The 21,018-nt window shown below is 36.3% G+C and overlaps 1 protein-coding gene across 1 annotated transcript in view; it reads left to right on the top strand.

The window, feature by feature from the left end:
* ANP32B (acidic nuclear phosphoprotein 32 family member B) overlaps positions 1–21,018 on the top strand; it is a 46,364-nt gene that overhangs the window by 18,174 nt on the left and 7,172 nt on the right. The window contains exons 3-5 of the mRNA XM_036741862.1: positions 2,004–2,126; positions 10,212–10,389; positions 20,632–20,738. Of these exons, the coding sequence (XP_036597757.1) occupies positions 2,004–2,126; positions 10,212–10,389; positions 20,632–20,738 (408 nt within the window). The remainder of the gene's footprint in view (positions 1–2,003; positions 2,127–10,211; positions 10,390–20,631; positions 20,739–21,018) is intronic.

Below are 21,018 nucleotides of genomic sequence, written 5' to 3'. Positions count from 1 at the left end.
GCTTAATTTAACTTAAAACTATATGAGATAGGTTCTTGTCTGGAAAGCAAGTAATACCTGGGAAGAAAATCTGGGAGGAGAATGTGTTATCACTTATGGCATTGCAAGAGTATATTATTTTAAGGGAAAGTACAGAGTTAAATAACATGTCTATAATTTCTCACAACTTCATCATAAAGTTATAGAGCATCACGATTTAATGGAAACAGATCTTCGCCTGGCATTACTTTATTTTTTGTGAATAGATAAGCAGTAAGTAAAATAATTTGGAATCTTCAGGAATTCTGGTGCAGTTGTTCTAATTCTTATAAGTTGATTTAAGTAAAAAGGTAAATTTTTATTGCAAAGAAAACAATATGAAAATCTGTAAATTTTAGTGTTTCAGCAGATGGCCCATACATAATTAAAGGGTTTTGCTCATCTGGTTACAATAAATTCTCTACAATGAAAAATAATCTACATCACAACAAATGCTTTCCTGGGTTCTTGGAAAGGACTGTAGATCACATGTAGCTCTTTTCCTATCTGTGTACTTCATATTTGGTTTCTCTAGCCAGGAGCCTAGGTAGCATAGTAGATAAGAGTGTTGGGTCTTAAGTGAGGAGGACTCATCTTCCTGAGTTAAAATCTGGCTTCAAGACACTTACTAGCTGTGTAACCCCAAGTAAGTCACCTAGTCCTATTTGCCGCAGTTTCCTCATCTGTAAAATGATCTGGAGAAGGAAATGGCAAACTACTCCAGTATCTCTGCCAAGAAAACCCCAAATGGGGTCACAAAGAGTTGGCATGACTGAACAAGAAGAGCGGCTAGGTGATGCAGTGGATAGAGAATGGGGCCTGCAGTCAGAAAGACCTGAGTGCAAATCTAGCCTCAGACACGTACTGTGTGACCCTGGGCAAGTCACCTAACCCTGTTGGCCTCAGTTTCCTCATCTGTAAAAATGAGCTGGAGAAGGAAATGGCAAACCACTCCAGTATCTTTGCCAAGAAAAGGTCGCAAAGGGTTGGACGCAACTGAAAATGACTGAACGAAAATCAATATGAAAATAATTATACAAATGGCTCAGGGATCCACAGGTTTCCTTGGGCCATACTTTGAGAAACATTAGCATAGTGGATAGTGGGCCAAGGGTCTGGTCTTGGAGTTTGGAAAGATCTGGGTTCTAGTCCTGCTTCTGACACAAGCTATGGGCAGTTTGCCTAAACTGTCAGATCCCAGGCAAATAAGACAGGATCCTGTTCTATTTGGGTTCCATGAACTTTTTAAAAAATATGTTAAAATAACTATATTTCAGTATAATTGATTTCTTTCTAAACTTCCACATTTTATTTCATGTTTAAAAATGTTATTCTGTAAAGGGGTCCATAGGCTTCACTAAATTATCAAAGTAGTCCATGACACAAAAAAAAGATTAAGAACCCCTGTTCTAAAACTATAAGTTAATGGAGAAAGGACTGAACTACATCGTTGTAAGAAATTTCCCACCACCACCACCACCATCCCTTACTCCAGCTCTCAAACAAACAAAACCAAAAAACTCAGTAACAGTAGAATTTTTGAAGGTCTGGATGTATCAGCAGAAATGTTTAATTTCATCACTGTTTTTAAAGGGGTTGTTGCAAGTTGTGGTAAGGTTCAAAGTAAAGAGTTCTAGGAGTACTGACTGTTCTCATGTGAAGTAGAAAAATATTAGAATACATATTATAAATATAAAATAATTGCATAGAATTATGAGTATTATAAATATTCTAAAGTATGTTATAATCAACATAAAAAATAACAGTTTTTTCTTCCTCTTTAAACTAAAACTGAATTTGTATACTGTCATTATGATAGCATTTATAGGGCAAAGCTTAGGGCATAGCTTTAACTATGTATTGTAACTGTAGAAATAAGCTTCGTTTGACTTTGATATATATTTAGGAACTTTCTTATTTAATACATACATAGAGTGGCCATGTTTCATTAGAGCTAATATCCCCTTACCTTCTTTCTTTTCCAGCTTGAACTCAGTGACAATAGAATTTATGGAGGTTTGGATGTATTAGCTGAAAAACTTCCAAATCTCATACATCTAAACCTAAGTGGAAACAGACTGAAAGATATCAGCACCTTGGAACCTTTGGTAAGTAATAAACAATTTGGAAAGAAGGATTTGTTACTGTTTAAATTCAGTTTTTAGGGCCTAACATTTTATTACTGGAGAAGCTTTTAGTAATCCTATTTTACTATCAAGAAATATTATATTATATTATTATTTTAAATTATTTTGTTTATAAAATGTAAGTATTTCATGTACTTAGACCATTTTTAAAGCTTAAAACTCGTTAATTTCTTTTAAGTCAGTTAATTATTGGTTTCTGACTTTGCTCTTCCTAAGCCTGAGAAATGTGTGGTTTCCTATTTTGAAAGGAATGGTTTTTGTATGATTAACCTACATGGAACAATCCAAAGATATAGGCAGAATTTATCTCAGTCTACTAAATCGCAGTCTTATGCTATTTGTATTACCATATTCACTGTGTTGAATAATAAACTGTTCTGTAAGTTTTACACTTTACTGATAGATATTGCCATCTAGGGGCAGCTAGGTGGCACAGTGAGTAGAGCTCCGGCCCTGGAGTCAGGAGATATTGCCATCTAGCAGGAAAATCCCAAGTTTTATGTTACGGGAAACAATTTTTGACACTTCAAAAAAGATGGTATTTTGAACACTTACAAACTGATGAAAAGTGAAGTAAATAGCAGCAGAACAATTTATAAAATAACAACAACATTGTAAAAACAGACAAGTTTGAAGGTCCTAAGAACACTGATAAATGCAGTGACCAGTCACAGTTCCAGAGGACCAGTGATGAAGGACCTCCTGACCAAGAGGTGATGGACTCAAGATGTAGAATGAGACATACAGTTTTGGACATGGCCAGTTGGGAATTCACTTTGCTTGACTACACATATTTGTTACAGTGGTTTTTGTTTTTCTTTTTTTTCAGTGGAAGGAATGGGTAGAGGGGAAGTGAGTGGGAGAGAAAATAAATGCTCGTTGAAAAATACTTTCAAATTTGGAGCTAAAAATAAAATTCAATTCAAAAGAAGAATTTGGAACTGAAAATAAAATAATTTTTAGATGCTTTAAATAAATGTTTTAATTGAAAAAAAGAAAAAAATCTTCACTTTCCCCAAGATGACACAGTGAGTGGCAACAGAGTAGCTCAACTCTCCCACAACTACTTCAGCAAAAAATAAAAGGCCCCAGATAGGAATTATGAAGAAATATAAGGAGAAATTGCAGCAAATATATTTTGCCAGCATAAGTATGCACAGAGACAACCAGAAGCCTATGGTCACTAGGGAAGGGGTCCAGACAGAAAAGCACAACCTGGGAATGCAGCTCACAGAAAACTTCCAGCTTGGGAACTTAAGGATAAACCAGGGAAGCCTAGAACCTGAAGCTAAGTGACTGTGACACTGAGTTTTGTCTTTCAAATCTGTAAGACTTAAAGTAGGAGGCCAATGGTCAGAGGGTACCCTAGATCAGGCTGCCTCAGTGTATAAGGCCCTGTATAGAGCATCCTGGCACAAGCCACTCATCATATACCGACCTAGTGCAAATTTCCACGTGTACACCAACCTGATATGAACCTCTCATAGAGCATATACCACTGAGCTACACCACCCTATATATGCTGCTCCTGACGACAAACTATTTTTGAAGAACTTTTAAAACAGTGCTCATTACTTAGACCTCCAGTAATACAGATCAGTACTAAAGAAGGCTTATCATTCTTCCCAGAAATGTATATAGTCTAATCCTGACACAGATTCCAGTTCATGAAGTAAAGATAGAAAAACAAGTAAGCCAAAGAGGACACTTGACAGTAAAGAAATATTACGGAGTCAGGGACACTCGAGACACAAACCTAGAAGAGAGTAACTCTGCATCATCTACAAAGAAAGATTCAGAAAAGTTCACAGACTTGCTATTAAGCCATACTGGAATTCCTAGAAGAAATGAAGCAAATTTTAAAATGATCATACAGATGATGTGAGAGGAAAGGAGGAGAAAGGAAATGAGAGCTCTATAAGAACGAATTAGGAGAATAAATAACTTCGTACAAGAAGTACTAAACTTCATAGATACATCATACTCCTTGAAAATTAAATAGGACCATACACAGATCACCGACTCCAGGAGGCAATAATAAATTCTAGAAAAAACCCAAAAGACTGAAAAAATATTAGAAAATGTAAGGCACGTCCTTCATCAGTTGGGGAATGGCTGAACAAGGCGCGTTTTATAACTGCGGTAGAATACTGTTGTGCTGTAAGGAATGACAAGGAGGATGGATTCAGAAAAACCTGGGAAGACTTAAATACGAATTGGTGCAAAATGAAGTAAACAGAACCAGGAGAACATTGTATATAGTAACAGCAGTATTGTAAGGATGATCAACTGGGAAAGACTTACTACTCTGATCAAGTTCCAAAGGACCCACCTCCAGAAAGAGAACTGATGATGCTGAGTGAGGGGAGCAGAACCAGGAGATCCTTATACACGATTACAGACACACGGTCTCCGCAAGGACTACCTTTGATAGACTTGAGTCTTCTCATCAATACAAGGTTCAAAGACAGCTCCAAAAGACTCATAATGGAAAAAGCTATGCACATCCAGAGAAAGAATTATGGAGTCTGAATGCAGATTGAAGCAAACTATTTGCTCTCTCTTTTTGGTTTCATTTCTCCTCTCTCATGATTCATTCTGTTGGTTATAATTCTTTACAACTGAACTATTATGTAAATAAGTTCATTGTGAAGGTAAATGTAGAACCTACATTGGATTACATCCTCTCTTGGAGGGGAGGGGAAAGAAGAGAGAATGAGAGAAAATTTGGAACCCAAAAACCTGTGGAACTGAATGTTGTAAAATAAAAATAAAAAAAAAAAGAGAACTGATGAACTCTGAGTGCAGATTGAAGCATACACTTTTTACTTTATTTTTCTTGTTTTCTTCATCTGTGTTTTGCAATGTGGCTGAAGTGGAAAATTTTTTTTAAAAGGAAAGGAAAAAAAAAGTAAGGCATTTTCATATATAACAACTATGTATAATGAATTGGATAGCATCTTAATACTTAAAGAAACATTAAATGATTTACAGGTAGAAACAGATTATAAAATTATACTAATAGGGGACTTCAATCTACCCTCTTTAGACAATTCTAACCAAGAAGTAAGAAAGAAGTTAAGGACTTGAAAAGAATTTTAGAAAAACTAGGTATGAGAGATTTCTGGTGATTATTTAAATGGGAATAGAAAGGATTCCTCAATTATACGTGACACCTTCATAAAAATTGATCATTTATTAAGGGTATAAAACCTTCACAAGCAAATGAAGAAAAGCAGAAATATTAAGCATATCCTTTACCAACCACATACAGTCAAAATTATATCCAAGGAGGATCTTTGAGTAAAAGATTAAGTTAATTGGAAACTTAATAACGTATTCCTAAAGAATGGGTAGGTAAAAAAAAAAAACAAAACTACAAATAATAGAAAATTTTGTCAAAGACAATTACAACAGTGATGGAACATGCCAAAACTTTTAAGATTCAGAAAAAGCAATCCTAAAGGAAAAATTTATCTGTCTCTAAATTCTTTCATCAACCAAAAAAGAACACTAACAACCAATAAGACATGCAATTAAAAAAAATACTAGAAAACAAACATTTTAAAACACCCAAAAACAAAATAAAAATAAAGTAAAAAGTGTATGCTTCAATCTGCACTCAGAGTTCATCAGTTCTCTTTTTTTTTTTTAATTTATTTTTATTTTACAACATTCAGTTCCACAGGTTTTTGGGTTCCAAATTTTCTGAAAGCCAAAGAAGAGATTTAAAAATTGAAAGCAGAAAAACAAAGGTATTGAATCAGTAAAATTAGAATCTAATTTTTTGAAATCAAATAATAAAATAGATAAACCACTAGCTGGTGTGATTTTTAAAAAAGAAAGGGGGGAAAGCAAATTGCTAGTGTCAGTGATGAAAAAAAGGACAAATCAAAATAAATGGAACAAAGAAAATTATTAGAAACTATTTTGCTGTATCATATGCCAAAATCCTGACAGTTTAAATGAAATGAAACTCCCAAATTAAAAAAAACCCCAACTCTAGGACCAAGTTGACTTACAAGTGAATTATATCACACATTCAAAGCACAATTACTTTTAATATTACATAAATTCTTGGCAAAAATAGGAAAAGATGAGATCCTACCAAACTTATGATACAAATATGTCCTTTAGACCTAAATCAAGGAGACAAACCAGAGGAAAGAAAACTATAATACCAAAGTAGCATATTGTAAAATATTCTACATTGTGACCAGGTTGGATTTATACAGGAATGCAAGGTTGGTTCAATATTAAAAAACTAAATAGTAGACTATACTAATAACAAAATAATCAAATTATATAATTTAACCAGTAGGTGTAGAAAAAGCTTTTTATACAACACCCATTTCTATTAAAAAAAAAACTGAAAAGTATAGGAATAGTGTGCCTTTCTTTGATAAGGCAAAAAATATCTACCCCTAATATTGAGCCAGAATTATGTGTACTAGAGATAACAGAGAGGCTCTTCCAGTAGACCAGGAGTAAAACAAGGATGTACATCATCACCACTGTTACATAGTGCTAGAAATGATATCTATAGCAACAAAACAAGAAAAAGAAATTGAGGGCATGAGTATAGGCAAAGGAGAAAAAATTAACAATAAGATGATGCAATGGTCTACCTGGAAGAACCCTACTGAATCAACTAAACTTATTTTAAACAATTACTCAGCAAAGTTGCAGGATAAATAAACCCATAGAAATTCATTGACTTTTCTATATATTACTAACAGAACCCAGCAAGAAGAGAAAGAGAAATTCCATTTAGAAAGATTAGAATGTATAAAATATTTAGGAGTACAGCTAGCATTCAGGAACTATATGACTACAATTAAAAGCATTCTTTATAGAAGCAGATCTAAATAAAAATTGCCCATTATTGTATCAAGCCAATAAAGTTAAAATGAAAATAAAAACATAAACAAAATTAATGACTTATTTAGTTCCATATCAATTAGACCTCCAAATGATTTGTGTGTGTGTATAATTAACCTGGGAGAAAGCAAGGTTATGATTTTCAAGGGAAATATTGAAAAAGTAAAGGTATTTGCCATATCAGATCTCAACTGTTTGGTACTGGCTAAAAAAATAGAAAACCTGACCAATGAAACAGAGTAAGTACATAATATTGTTTCAACAGTCTGGCTAGCAGCTGCTGTGGGGGTGAAAATCCAACAAGAATGCTGCAAGCCCAGGTTCTTTTGATCTGCTTTACTAAGGAAAGCAACATTAAGGGGTTAACAATCTTACTTTAATCCAACATACAAATATCATTCACTTAGTTCAGGGGAAAAAGCCAGCACCCTGAACTTCAGAGCAAATACAACAAATTACAAACATCAACAGACAGATCTTGTGTGATTCAAATCTCAGACCAGAGTTTAACAAAGTCCTAACATCCAGGTTTACAAGCTGGAGGGCTCTTAACTACAGCTGCCCAGAGTCTCTACATCAGCACACTGCCAAGAGTGAGAGCCCTAAGCACATAGCTGTGTTCTGTCTTTTTTATGCACTCTCTAGCCGCCATTGAACATCATATGAATAACCAGAACTCAGGCTCCTACTATTGGCTCTGGTCTTAGCAACTCCCCTTAGGACCCTGGGTGCTTCATGCCCACACAGGCTTAGCACCTAGTATCTAGGGGTTTTGGGAGTGAAGATATAATCAGACCTCCCTTCATTGGTCCCACCTGGAGCCCCACCTTAGTTACCAATGCAAATATACTGAAGCAAACAAATACAGTATTTTTTTTTTTCAGTAAACCTAGTGGCCAAAAATACTATGGTAAGGACTCACTAATTGACAGAACCTGTTAGGAAAACTTGAAAGCAGTCTGGCAAAAATTAGGTATAAACCATATACTATGATAAGTTCCAAATGGATTTGTGGCTTAAATGAAAAAGGTCACATCCCGCCCCAGCCCCCCAAAAAAAACAGTAGCAAGAAAGAAAATACCTTTTATAACCATGAATAGAAATGAGTTTGTGTATAGAGAATATAATAGAAGATACATAAAATTGAAAAGGTTTTGCACAAACAAAATTAGTCCAACTAAAATTAAAAGGGAAACAGTTAACGGGGTGGGGGGGGTGGCGCCATGGATTTTCGCAGCAAATTTTCTCTTTTAAAAATCTAATATCTAAGCTATATAAGGTGCTCATTCAAATATGTGAATGACAGCCATTCCCCAGTAAATAAATCATCAAAGAATCCAAACATATAGTTCTCAAGAAATCCAAGCCATCGGCAGCCATATTTTTTTTTTAATGCCCAGAATCACATAATTAGAGAAATAATTAAAACAATTCTGAAAATGACGATTGTTGGAGAGGCTGCCAGAAGACAAGCGTACAAGTATACTGGTGGTGAAGCTGTGGATTGGTCCAGACATTTCTGAAAACAATTTGGAGTGATAACCCCCAAATCGCTAAAGTGTCATATCTTTTTGGCACAGTAGCACCAATACGAGGCTTATACCTCAAAAAAATCAAAGAAAAAGGGAACAAAAGGGGTGCCCATCTTTTAGAGAGTGGCTATGAATGTAATGGAATATCATTGCGCCATAAGAAATGATGAAAAAGATGCCTTTAGAAAACCTAGCTAAGACATGTATGAATTGATGCATAGTGAAATTAGCAGAACGTGGAGAACAATTTATATAACAATAGTGGCACTGTAAAGAAAAACAACTTTAAAAATACATAGAAGAGAACAGAAGGAAGTTCAGAAGGAAATACAAACAGGAAAGCTTTAAAAAAACATTGAATTTATCATATATTCTTTTTAAAATGAGCTATATATGATGGAGATTAGCAATTTCATATATAATTTTCCCTGTTCTACATTATAAATAGAAAATTTCTCTGAAGTATTAGTTAAATGTAGGGTTTTTTTTAAAGATTCATACTTGTTTTGTCAGTATGAATATCCCTTTCACTTATATGGATTTTAAAATTTAAACTTCCCCGGGTCTTCATGATTTTTTCCCCATTTTCCCATAAATAGTTCATAGAGAATACAATCCACCCAGGCTACTTGAAACCTATTCTTTTCGTTTCTTTGGAAATATCAGTATGCTGCCTGTGTTTATCATCTGTCTCATTCTTGTTACATGAGTGACTCATTTCCTTTCTGGCCTCACATATCCTTGATAATCAATGTCTTTTACAGTTCTCACATGCCAGTCATTATTGGTAAAATGTTTCTGCCTTAGTTCTCTGTAAGTATTGTAATTGTAGATTATAGATCGAATCCATGCTTAATATTCCTCATTCCCATCCCCACAATGTCCCACTCCAGACTGCCCATTTTACTGCCTGCTTTGGAACTCCTTAATGAACAAACTTCTCATATTGATTTCATCCTTTCTTGCTCCTTATATCTTCTGCTACTTATTGAGACCTGGCTTCTTCTGGATGATACTGCTTCCTTAGCTATATTTTCCAGTACTGGCTACGCTTTTATATCCACTTCCCCCAACTCGTTGATAGCAGTAAAGGAGTTGGAATACTCCATGTTCCCTCTTGCATAGACTCTTGAGTATTGTATTTTCTTGATTTCTGTCATCACTTCAACTAGACCATAAGCCTTTTGAATATAGAGGCCATTTCATATATTTCTTCAATGTCCTTGATACAACTGGTTTGAGATTGTAAGCACCCAGTAAAAACAATTATTGGTTGTTTATTTGAGTCATCATAACACACACCATAAATGGATGTTTAAGCCTAAAATCTAAAAGAAATAAGGCTTTTAGTGTAAGGGAAACCATGTTATGAACAAATCTAAACTTTAATGAAAATTAATATTACTATTTCTGTATTTCTTTGAACTGCTAAAGTCACATGTCCCTATGATGGTACGTATCAGAAAGAAAGGCTAATAAAAACCGTTGATGGACCAGTAAAAAATTTCATAGGGATAATTTTTTCTTTATTCAACCTATAAAATAAAATTGGTAGCACCTAACAGGAAGTAAAATTTAATTGTTGAAACTTCCCTTTTAAATTTCTCTGGTTGTTTTTGATCCCTTACCTCAGAAAAAGCTGGAATATCTAAAAAGCCTGGACCTGTTTAACTGTGAGGTGACAGAACTGAATGATTACCGAGAAAGTGTCTTCACACTCCTTCCACAACTAAAATACCTTGATGGATATGACCAAGAAGACAAAGAAGCCTCTGACTCTGATGCCGAAGTAGACGGGGTAGATGATGAAGGTGAGTTTGAAAATGTGATTTGTATTTCTCAGATTATCATATTAAGATACTGAATTTTGTTGCTTTGAAAAATAATAATTTAAATTCTGACCTGAAAAATTTCATAGTTCTATTTGGAGCATGGACAGCTCTATCCTTTGATGTTCAAGATCAAGGAATCAGAGTCAACTAAGTAATTCTAAAATAGGTGGTCTAGGGCTTTCTTTTTGGAGTCCCGAGATCCTGGACTATATTTTCTGGAGCATACCAGAACTCTTACACTGCCAATATTTCACTATAACTTGGAAAGTTAATAGGTTTCTTCTTGTATTTAGTTACTAAAATAAAGAAAAATACATTAATTTGTAGCATCTACAGAAGGAGTAAGAAATCTCTGACCTCTAAGTTTGCTTTGCTTATTTATGTAAACATTGTATTTCCCTATAATGCCCTACTTCAGTTAAACCTTTTCATATATCATAAATAGCTGGAAATATTCATTTTGTAGTTATAGTCAAGTGGCCTTTTAAATTATAAATCCAGGACTGGCGGGGAACTACATCAACCATGATCAAGTCCAGCACCCTCATTTTACAGCTGAGAAAGCTGAGCTCCGTGGAGGTTAAATGAGGGGTCTAAGTTCATACATTTTGGCTTGAGGACTAGGCACTCCTGTATTTAACTTTGTGCTATAAACCTAACACTTATGGTTTGGGGTTCTGTAAGATTTGTTACAGGCACTGGCACATTTCCATTCTAATAATTATCAGAGATGATTGTGTATATTGAATGATTGTGAATGTTGATGATTCTGTATGTCTATATGTTGAACTTTCACATAGCTTGAGGACTGCTATACGAAGGCACCCTCGAGTGAGCTTCTGTGAAAAAGGTTTCCATGATAATATGCAGTTACCATGAACTGAGTAGTCCTGTTTGACTAAAGCCCAGGCATGTGAAAAACTAGAAAAAAGTTGATAAAATCAGAACTAAAAAGATAAGAAAAAGGAAAAAAAATAAGAACTAGAAAGAAACCAAACTTGGAGGAGGGGTGGAGAGAACAGAGGGAGAGGGTATTGAATGTCAAGGTGAGGTATTTGGATTTTATTCAGTATTTACTAGGAGCCCTTGAAGGTGCTTGAGCCAGGAAAGTGTCATGATCAAAGCATTAGGGAGAATAATTAGGCAACTGTCTAAGATGGGTAAGAGGAGGGAGAAACTGGCCCCAGGGAGATGAGGTAGAAAATGATCCAATGTATTTCTGTGTTAGCCTGTCTTGTTAGAACTAGAATTCACCTCCTTCCTGTTTCCTCAACTACACATTATTTACATGCCCTTCATTAGAGTAGATGATCTTCTGACCCAAGCCCTTGTGTCATACCTTGTGATCTGCTTTGGCTACAGACTAGTTCCTTTGGCTAATTTGGCTCTCAGCCATCCACAATCTACTGCCATCTGTCTCTTAGGAAAGACAATCCCTGCTCCTTCCTCATGCTCTGTACTTCTCAGACCTTCTGCTTTAGCCTGAGCCTAGAAGCAGAAGCTTCCTATACCGTGTTTCCCGGCTCTCTCCTTGGACCATGTGGGTCACATGGCCAAAGAAACCTTTTAGTGTCTGTGGCACACTGTGCTATTGATGTTCAAGTGCCATTCCACACACACACTGTGGAACAAGACTTAATCAAGGAATTTTCATTCTGAATGGGGTCTAAACTTTGCCACAAAAGATGTAGTTGACTATTGACTATAAGTACTTCATGGTCTTCTTTAGTTAGTTGAACTACTTAATAACTGAGTGACCCCTTGAAAAGCAAGTGGAAGGCCTACCAAGGACGTTTCTAGCAACCCAAAACCATTGAAAGTAGAGATATCTTGGAGGCACTGCTCAAAGACAAAGAAGTGACACCATCAGGCCCTTGTGCCGCAAACTTATATTGCAGCTAGCCATTGCTTGTGTTCAACCCAGGGGAATTCCTGACCTTGACTCTGAGAGGATGGGGTTGATTTCTAGGAACTTCCATCTTTGCATCTGTCCATCCTTTCTTGCCCTCAGATAGTGGGAAAGATAGTGCCTACACAGATAGCATTTCATTCTAGGGCTTTTGCAGCTAGATTGAAAATAGGAACTATCCTTTTTGTGTTTGTATCCCAGTATCTAGGACAGTGCGTGGTACACAGGAAGTCCCTCTTGGTTTTATGGGAGATACATTTCCATAAGAGCCAAGGATATTCTTGTTGAGTTATAAGAAGCCAATGCCTGATTGCTGCACCTACTATCCATTAAACAAATCCCATTTTCACTACAACCTTCGCTGGTCACAAAGAATTGTTCCATCTGGAGACTATCTTGGCCCCACACTTCCCCTGAAATATTTGGCTCTCCCTGGCTTTACCTCCATGACCCCAGTATCCTCCAGAATGGGGACATGATCTGGTTTTTTGCCTATTCTGTGTGTAAAGATTTGTTTGTTCACCCACTTTGGGAATGGCCCAGATGAATAATGAGAATCCCATTTGGAGTTCTTAACCGTAGTGAATTAACCCAGAAAACCTCTGAGCTGCCTGCCCTGTAAGAATTTTTAAAGATGTTGTTTAGGTAAAGTCATTCCTCCACAACCTGGAGCACACATTTTATTCAGGCAAATACTCTTTGTTTTTCAAATCTTATTTGAAAGTCATGTGTCTTGTTACAAGAAAACTTCTTTTTGAAAATGAAAGGTTTATGCTTCTGCATCAGTTCTGTTTGCTACCTGCAACCCTTATTGGAGCTCTTTGAAAGCCAGCTGGGTTCCAGTGGGTCATAAAGCTAAATCTCAATCAACAAGCATTTTTTTAAAATGGGTTTTTATTGATGGTTGCTGTTTCTTAAATCATCATAATTATCCCAAGAATCCTTTCCTTTTCCTTTCTCAGAGAGCCATCTCATATGACAAATAGTATTTTTTAGAGAAGGAAAAAAAATCAGTGCAACTAATCAATACATTGAAAAAAATACCTGAAAATGTGTAATGTGTAACACTGTTTCAACAATCCCACTAGCAGCTGCTGTGGGGGTGTAAAACCAACAACAACCTGCTCACAGAATGCTGCAAGCCCAGGTTCTTTTGATCTGCTTTACTAAGGAAAGCAATGTGAAGGGGTTAACAGGGGTTAACAATCTTACTTAGTCCAGCATACAAATGCTATTCCTTAGCTCAGGGGAAAAACCCAGCACCCTGAACTTCAGAGCCAATACAAACAAATTACAAACACCAACAGACCAAATACAATTCAGTTACCAAGAAAACCATCAACATCTGAGTTCAGCTGGAAGGCCATTATAGAGGCTGCCCAGAGTCCCGGCCTCCGGGAATGAGAGCCGTAAGCAAATAGCTCTGTTCTCCTTTTTTATACACTTTCAGACGTCCTCAAACGTCATCTGAGAGACCAGAGCTTAGGCTCCTATGATTGGCTCTGGTGTTAGCACCTCCCTTCATTGGCCCCACTTGGAGCCCTACCTTAGTTACCAATTCATACCCACATAGGCTTAGCACCTGATAGGGGTTTGGGCCTGGGGCTTAGCACCTAGTAAGACTCAATCAAAGGCACCCAACTTAATTGATATTACAAACACCAGTGAACTTCCCGAACTCCATGAAGGGGTTGGTTGGGGTCGTCTTCTCATCTTTTCATTCAAATCCTGATTGATCTTTATAATTCTGTTATTTTTCTGATGTTTTTGGTGTGCAGTTCTTCTTTCCATTTATATACATTGTTGTAGTTACTGTATATATTGTTTTCTTAGCTCTGCTTACTTCACTCTGCATCAGTTCATATAGATCTTTCCATGTTTCTCTGTATTCGTCATTTCATACAACATAGCAATATTCCACTACATTCATGTACCACAATTTTTTAGCCATTTCCCAGTTGTTGGGCATCTACTTCGTTTCCAATTCTTTGTTGTCACAAAAAATGCTGCTGTAAATATTTCAATTTGTGTGAGGGCTTTTGTCTTATTGATGGTTTCCTTGGGGTATAAGTCTAGTAATAGAATCTCTGACTCAAAGGGTATGGACATTTTATTCAGATTATTTGCATAATTCCAAATTACTTTACAAAATGGTTGTACCATTTCACAGCTCCACCAGCAATGTATTAGTATGCCCATCTTTCCACATTTCCAACATTGACTATTGCCATTTTTGGTTATTTTTTTCCAATTTGCAGGTATGAGGTAAAAATGATTTGCATTTCTCTTATTAGTGATTTGGAGCATTCTTTGTGAATATTTTGCAATTCTTTTGAGAACTATTTGCTCATATCCTTTGACACTGATATCTTGGGGATGGATGGATGTATGGATGGATTGATTTTATACATGCACACACACATCTATATGTATTGTTTAGATTCAAAACCCATATGAGAGAAATTTGATACAAAGATTTTTTCCCTTATTCATCTGCTTCCCCTCTTACCTTAAGCGAGTTAATTTTGTCTAATTTTGTTCAGTTTTAAGTAATCAATGTTATTTATTTTATCTTTTTCATTACCTCTGTTTCTTGCTTGGTTAAGAATACATCTCCTACCCATGATTGTGAGAGGTATTAGGATCTATTTCTCTTCTGAATTTTTTATAGTTTGATCTTTAACATTAATGTCATGAATCCATTTAAAATGTATTGTGGAATATGGTGTAAGATGTTGATCTAAGCCTAATTTCTGCCAGACTGCTTTCCAGTTCTCTCAGCAGTTTTTTTTTTTAATCCAATAAAAATTTTTTTCCTTGTTACTTTATGCTTTCCATTTTATCAAACACTGGGTTACTGAGTTCTGTTATTTCTAATACTCCCTTTTCTTAGTTGTTCCATTGATTTAGCTTTCTGATTTTTTAACCAATACCAGATGGTTTTCATGATTGCTGCTTATATTTTGGTGTCTAGAAGTTCTGTTGTCCCATCGTTCCTACTGCTTTCCCTCATTTCTTTTGTTACCCTAGATCTTTCGTTTTCCCAAATGAATTTTATATTGCTTTAGCAAGTTCTGTAAAGTCTCCCCTTGGTCATTTGATTGGTACAGCATTAAAAGTGTGAATTAATTTTGGTAGCATCATCGTTTTTATTATATTGGCACAACCTACCCATTAGCACTAAATATTCCTCCAGCTATGTAAGTTGTTCTTTATTTCCTTAAGGAAAACTTTGTAATTGAAGTCTTCTGTGTACTTTGGTAGGTCAATCCCCAGGTATTTTACACATTTTGGAATGGGATTTCTCTTTCTATCATTTCTTGTCTTTTGTTTTTATTGTATAGAAATGCTATTGATTTTTGAGAATTGATTTTGTAATCTGCAACTTAGCTGAAGTAATCAATTTTTTCAATTAGTATCTTTGCTGATTGCCTAGGATTTTCCTACTAAATCATCATATCATCAGCAAGTAGGGATAGTTTTATCTCTTATTTACCTATCTTTATGCCTTTACTTTCTTTTTCTTGTCTTATTGCTGTTGCTAGGGGCCACTAGGTGATGCAGTGGGTAGGGTGCTGGCCCAGAAGTCAGGAGGACCTGAGTTCAAATCCAGCCTCAGACACTTGACACACTACCTGTGTGACCTTGGGCAAGTCACTTAACCCCAATTGCCCTGACTTCCCCCCATCCCCCCTCCAAAAAAGAAAAAGAAGCTCCAGATTATTGCTGTTTCTAGCTTTTCCAGAACCATATCAAATAATAGTGGGGAGAGTAGAATCGTTGTTTGATTCTCATATATTTTAAAACATTTGGGCATATGATGCTTACTTCTGGCTTTGGAATATACTTGTTTAATGTTTTTTTAAAAGGTCCCTCTAAAAGAGTGTTGTACTTTGTCAATGACTCGTTCTACAGCTATGAAGATAATCATGTAGGTTCCAAAACCACAGTTTTGATTTGTATCATGATCAATTATGTTGATTGTCATCTTATTTTTGCCCCTTACATGTATTTGCCATGTCTCTGAGCCCTAGTGTATTGTCAATTTGTAGAGGTTCCATGCGGTGCTGAGAGTATGTATATTCTTTTGCAATCCCATTTATTTTTGGCGGGGGATAGGGGAAGCATTTGAGGTTAAGTGACTTGCCCAGAGTCACATACATAGTATGTGTCTAACGCTGGATTTGAACTCGGCTCCTCCTGACACAAGGGCCAGTGGTCTGTCCCCTGCACTACCTAACTGCCCCATGTAGTCTCATTTAGAAGATGCCACAAGTCTTTTAGCTCTAGTTTCTCCAGCAGTTTGTTCATTTCCATATTTTCCCTTTTGTTTATCTTTCTGTTAGATTCATCCAAAATTAAGAGAGGGCTATTGCAGTTCTGTCACTGTCATGTCACTCACTGTCTCTTATAGCTCAGATAATGTTTCTCTTATGAACTTGGATGCGAATAATTCAGAGCATATACATTTACTACTAATACCAGTTTGTGAACTAGCTCCCCCAACAGTGTATTACTGTACTTATTTGTCCATGGCACCTCTAGCATTTGTCATTTTCCCTTTCTGTCTCTGACATGGAAAGAAGTGTCTCGCTCTGCTGTCACTGTCACTGTCCTTGGCTGATGCATTTATGCTTGTCTCCCCCATTTCTGTTGTTTGGGCTGTTCAAGAAACAAATAATCTCATCAGTTCTATTTTTCTTTCTAAAAATGTTTCAGACACCCCTTTGTTATTGAAAACCCATCTGTTTTCATTTACGGCTAATCTCAGATTTGCAGAGTAGATTGTATCCTAAGCTCCATTGTTCTTTGGAACATAGCATTCCATTCCCACCTACATTTTCTGTGGGTGCAGAATAGTCTTGCATTGTTGGAATTTCCTTTCCTTTACCTGAAGGTCTTTCTTCTGATTGCTTGCAGAACTTTTTGTCTAGTCTTCTGTCTTGCTATTCTCATAACTCAGAAATCCATTGACCAAGCACTTATTAAGCACTTACTGTACACTGTGCAAGTATCAGTACTAGATAATGGGGATACAAAGATAAAAATGAAATAGTCCCTGCCTTCAAGGAGATTACATTCTAGTATGAGAAACAACATGTACACATAAACGTATTTCGACAAAGTAAATACAAGATAAATTTGGGAGGATACTGTTGTGTGAGGGGGAAGAATCAGGAAAGACCTCCTGTAGGAGATTGTGCATGGGCTTGGTTTTCAGGGAAGCTGGTGTTGCCTCCAGGTTGTCATGTGTAAATCAATATCAGTTTGACCAAATGGGGTATTTTTCTATTCTATATTCTCCTCAAGGACTATTAGATGTTAAATTATATGTTGCAGTGACTGATTTCACAGGTTCAAATCTCTGAAATGGTGAAAGAAAACAGGGTACACTTCATTTTCACTTGATGTCACACCTATCTTTTCAAACTGCCTTTTCAAAAAGGTTTTATCATCTTTTATTTTTATATTACCATAGTTTCCCTAATATGTCTCCCCCCAACCTCTCAGAGAGTCCATGTAATTATATAACAGCTCCATATAACAACTGATATTTTTAAAGAGAAAAAAATCAGTATAACTGATCAATACATTGGCAAAGTGTGAAATTATGTCTAACGTATAACACTTGTGAGTCTCCCACCAAGGGGTGGAGTGGATGTTTCTTCTCCTCTCTCTTATTTTTTTTTAATTTTATTTTTAGTTTACAACACAGTGTTCTACATAATTTTGAGTTCCAGATTTTCTCCCTTCCCTCCCCCCTCCCTCCCCAAGACAGCATGGAATCTCATATAACTACCATGTATAACTTCTCATTGAATTAATTTATATACTAGTCAAGTTGTAGAGAAGAATTATGACCAATGGAATGAATCATGAGAAAGAAGAAACAGAACCAAAAAAAAAAAACCCAAAACAAAAGAGAAGAAAAAAGGCGGGCATGTAGTGCGCTTCAATCTGCATTCAAACTTCACAGTTCTTTCTCTGGATGAAGATAGCATTCTCCATCGTGAGTCCCTTGGAGTTATTCTTGCACCTTGTGTTGCTGAGAAGAGCGAAATCTGTCAGGGTTGGTCCTCACAGAATCCATATATCTGTGGTTGTGTACAACGTTCTCCTGGCTCTGCTCCGCTCACTCAGCATTATGTTGTGTAGGTTTTTCCAGGTTGTTACGAAGGCCGTATCATCCCCATTTCTTATGGCACAATAGTATTCCATTACCTTCATATACCACAGCTTGTTCAGCCATTCCCAATTGATGGGCATCCCTTTGATTTCCAATTCTTGGCTACCACAAAAAGAGCCGCTATAAATATCTTTGTACATATGGGGCCCTTCCCCTCTTGGGTGATTTCTTTGGGATACAACCCTAGAAGTGGTATTGCTGGGTCAAAGGGTATGAACATTCCTATGGCTCTTTGGGCGTAGTTCCAAATTACTCTCCAAAATGGTTGGATCATCTCACAACTCTACCAGCAATGTAACAATGTTCCAATTTTCCCACATCCTCTCCAGCATTTTTCATCCTCCTGCTTTGTTATTTTAGCCAATCTTACAGGAGAGATGTGGTATCTAAGAGTTGTTTTGATTTGCTTTTCTCTAATCAGTAGTGATCCAGAGCATTTTTTCATATGCCTATAGATAGCTTTAATTTCTTCCTCTGAAAGCTACCTGTTCATATCCTTTGACCATTTCTCAATTGGGGAATGGCTTGTATTCCTATATATTTGGCTCAGTTCCCTGTGTATTTTAGAAATGAGGCCTTTATCAGAGATACTAGTTGCAAAGATTTTCTCCCAATTTTCTGCTTCCCTCCTAATTTTTGTGGCATTGGCTTTTTTTGTAGAAAAACATTTCAATTTAACATAATCAAAATTGTCCATTTCGCATTTTGTAATGCTCTCTATCTCTTGTTGGGTCATGAATTCTTTTCTTTTCCATAAATCTGATAAGTAAACTATTCCTTGCTCTCCCAAATTACTTATAGTATTAGCTTTTACTCCTAAACCATGAACCCATTTTGACTTTATTCTGGTATGTGGTGTAAGATATTGGTCTATGCCCAGTTTCTGCCCTACCATTTTCCTCTCTCCTATTTTGAGATATGCTTATTCTTCATAATTCTGCAGTGTTCAACTTTGACCTGTTTTGTACATGTGGTTGTTCTTTCTGTTTCCATTGTTGTAGTATTATATATATTATTTTCTTGGCTCTGCTGACTTCACATTGCATGAGACTCACTTTCAGTGTCCTCATACCCCAGTCCTGGTATTCTTTTTTTTTCCTTCCTGCAATCGTATGTATTTAGCACAGTGCCTCACACATAGTAGATGCTGAAGAAATGCTTCCTGACTGTTAAAATATGGTACCATGGGAGAAAGGAGCCATACTTAAGTGTTTCTTCTTTTTTGGTCCTCATCCACATAATGCATTACGTTTCCTAAACCATATTATGATGCTGATCTCTGTCCATGTAGGCAACTCATCTTTTGGCAGGTTGACAAAATGTGCCATACATGTCAAAGTTGATGATGCTAGGGACTTTATAGCAGACAGTAATGCTGCTTGTGTTTTGCTTTATCCTAGAAACCTCAAAGCATTTTGTTGGGATGCCTTCAATGCTTTGACTTGAGTTACCCATTTAGATGACAGATTCATCACCCATCCACTTTGATTGACATCTTACAGCAGTGTATGTGAATGACAAATTTGGACTGTTTGCCTTCAAATAGAATTACTTCCTACTTAGACTTTATCATCTCATCCAAGGCTCTTTACATGGATTTTTGCAAATTATGTGCAATCAGCTACATTTATTAAGCACCCACCATATGCCAGGTACTAAATCAAAAACGAAACAGCAGCCAGCCTCAAGTCACTTAGAGTCTTATCAGGAAAAATATGTTATTAGTGGGTAATATACACATGTATGTATACATACACATACACACACGTGTGTGTGCATGTGTGTATATATACATATGTGTATACACATACATACATATATACACAAAAAATTATTTCAGGAGAGAACCACATATAGTGGGGGGATCAGGAAAAGGCCTTGTGTGGTGGGTGATATGTGAGCTTTGCTTTGAAGGAAACCAGGGATTCTAAGGAGAAGGGACCGTGTACAAAGGTGTGCAGATGTGAATTGGAATGACTGGACCATAGAGTACATGAAGGTGGTGAGTGAGGTAAAATAAGTCTGGAGAGATATGCTGGTGCGAGATCCTGCGGAGCTTTACATATTATACTTGAGGGGCATTTAAAATATTGAACTAAAAGAATTTAATTCTCTGTATTTCCAGATGAAGATGATGATGATGAATTTTATGAAGATGAATTTTATGAAGAAGATGATGATGAAGAGGATGATGTAGAAGGAGATGATCATGAATATGATGTCAGTGGAGAGGTCTGTGTTGTATAAATGTTTCAAAGCCAGTTTTCATGCTCTTATTTTTGTCCCCCGCTATGTTAGCGACAGTGGCAAGAATGAACAATATGTAAAGAATTTCTGATCATATATTAATATAACATGTAACTCTTCAGATTTATTTTTAAATCCAGCAAATGTTTATTTAGTGCAAAGGCCTCTGCTAGACAGAATGAAGTAGCGATTTGCCCTTATGGTGAGTGGGAAGAAGGGCACAAAATCAAACAGTAATGAAGGCAATGGCAGTCTGGAAAACTTG

The sequence above is a fragment of the Trichosurus vulpecula genome, chromosome 1 (assembly GCF_011100635.1).
Source record: "Trichosurus vulpecula isolate mTriVul1 chromosome 1, mTriVul1.pri, whole genome shotgun sequence".
Taxonomy (NCBI): Eukaryota; Metazoa; Chordata; class Mammalia; order Diprotodontia; family Phalangeridae; genus Trichosurus; species Trichosurus vulpecula.
The sequence above is the reverse complement of the archived record's forward strand: the minus strand, read 5'-3'. Positions and strand labels throughout refer to the sequence as shown.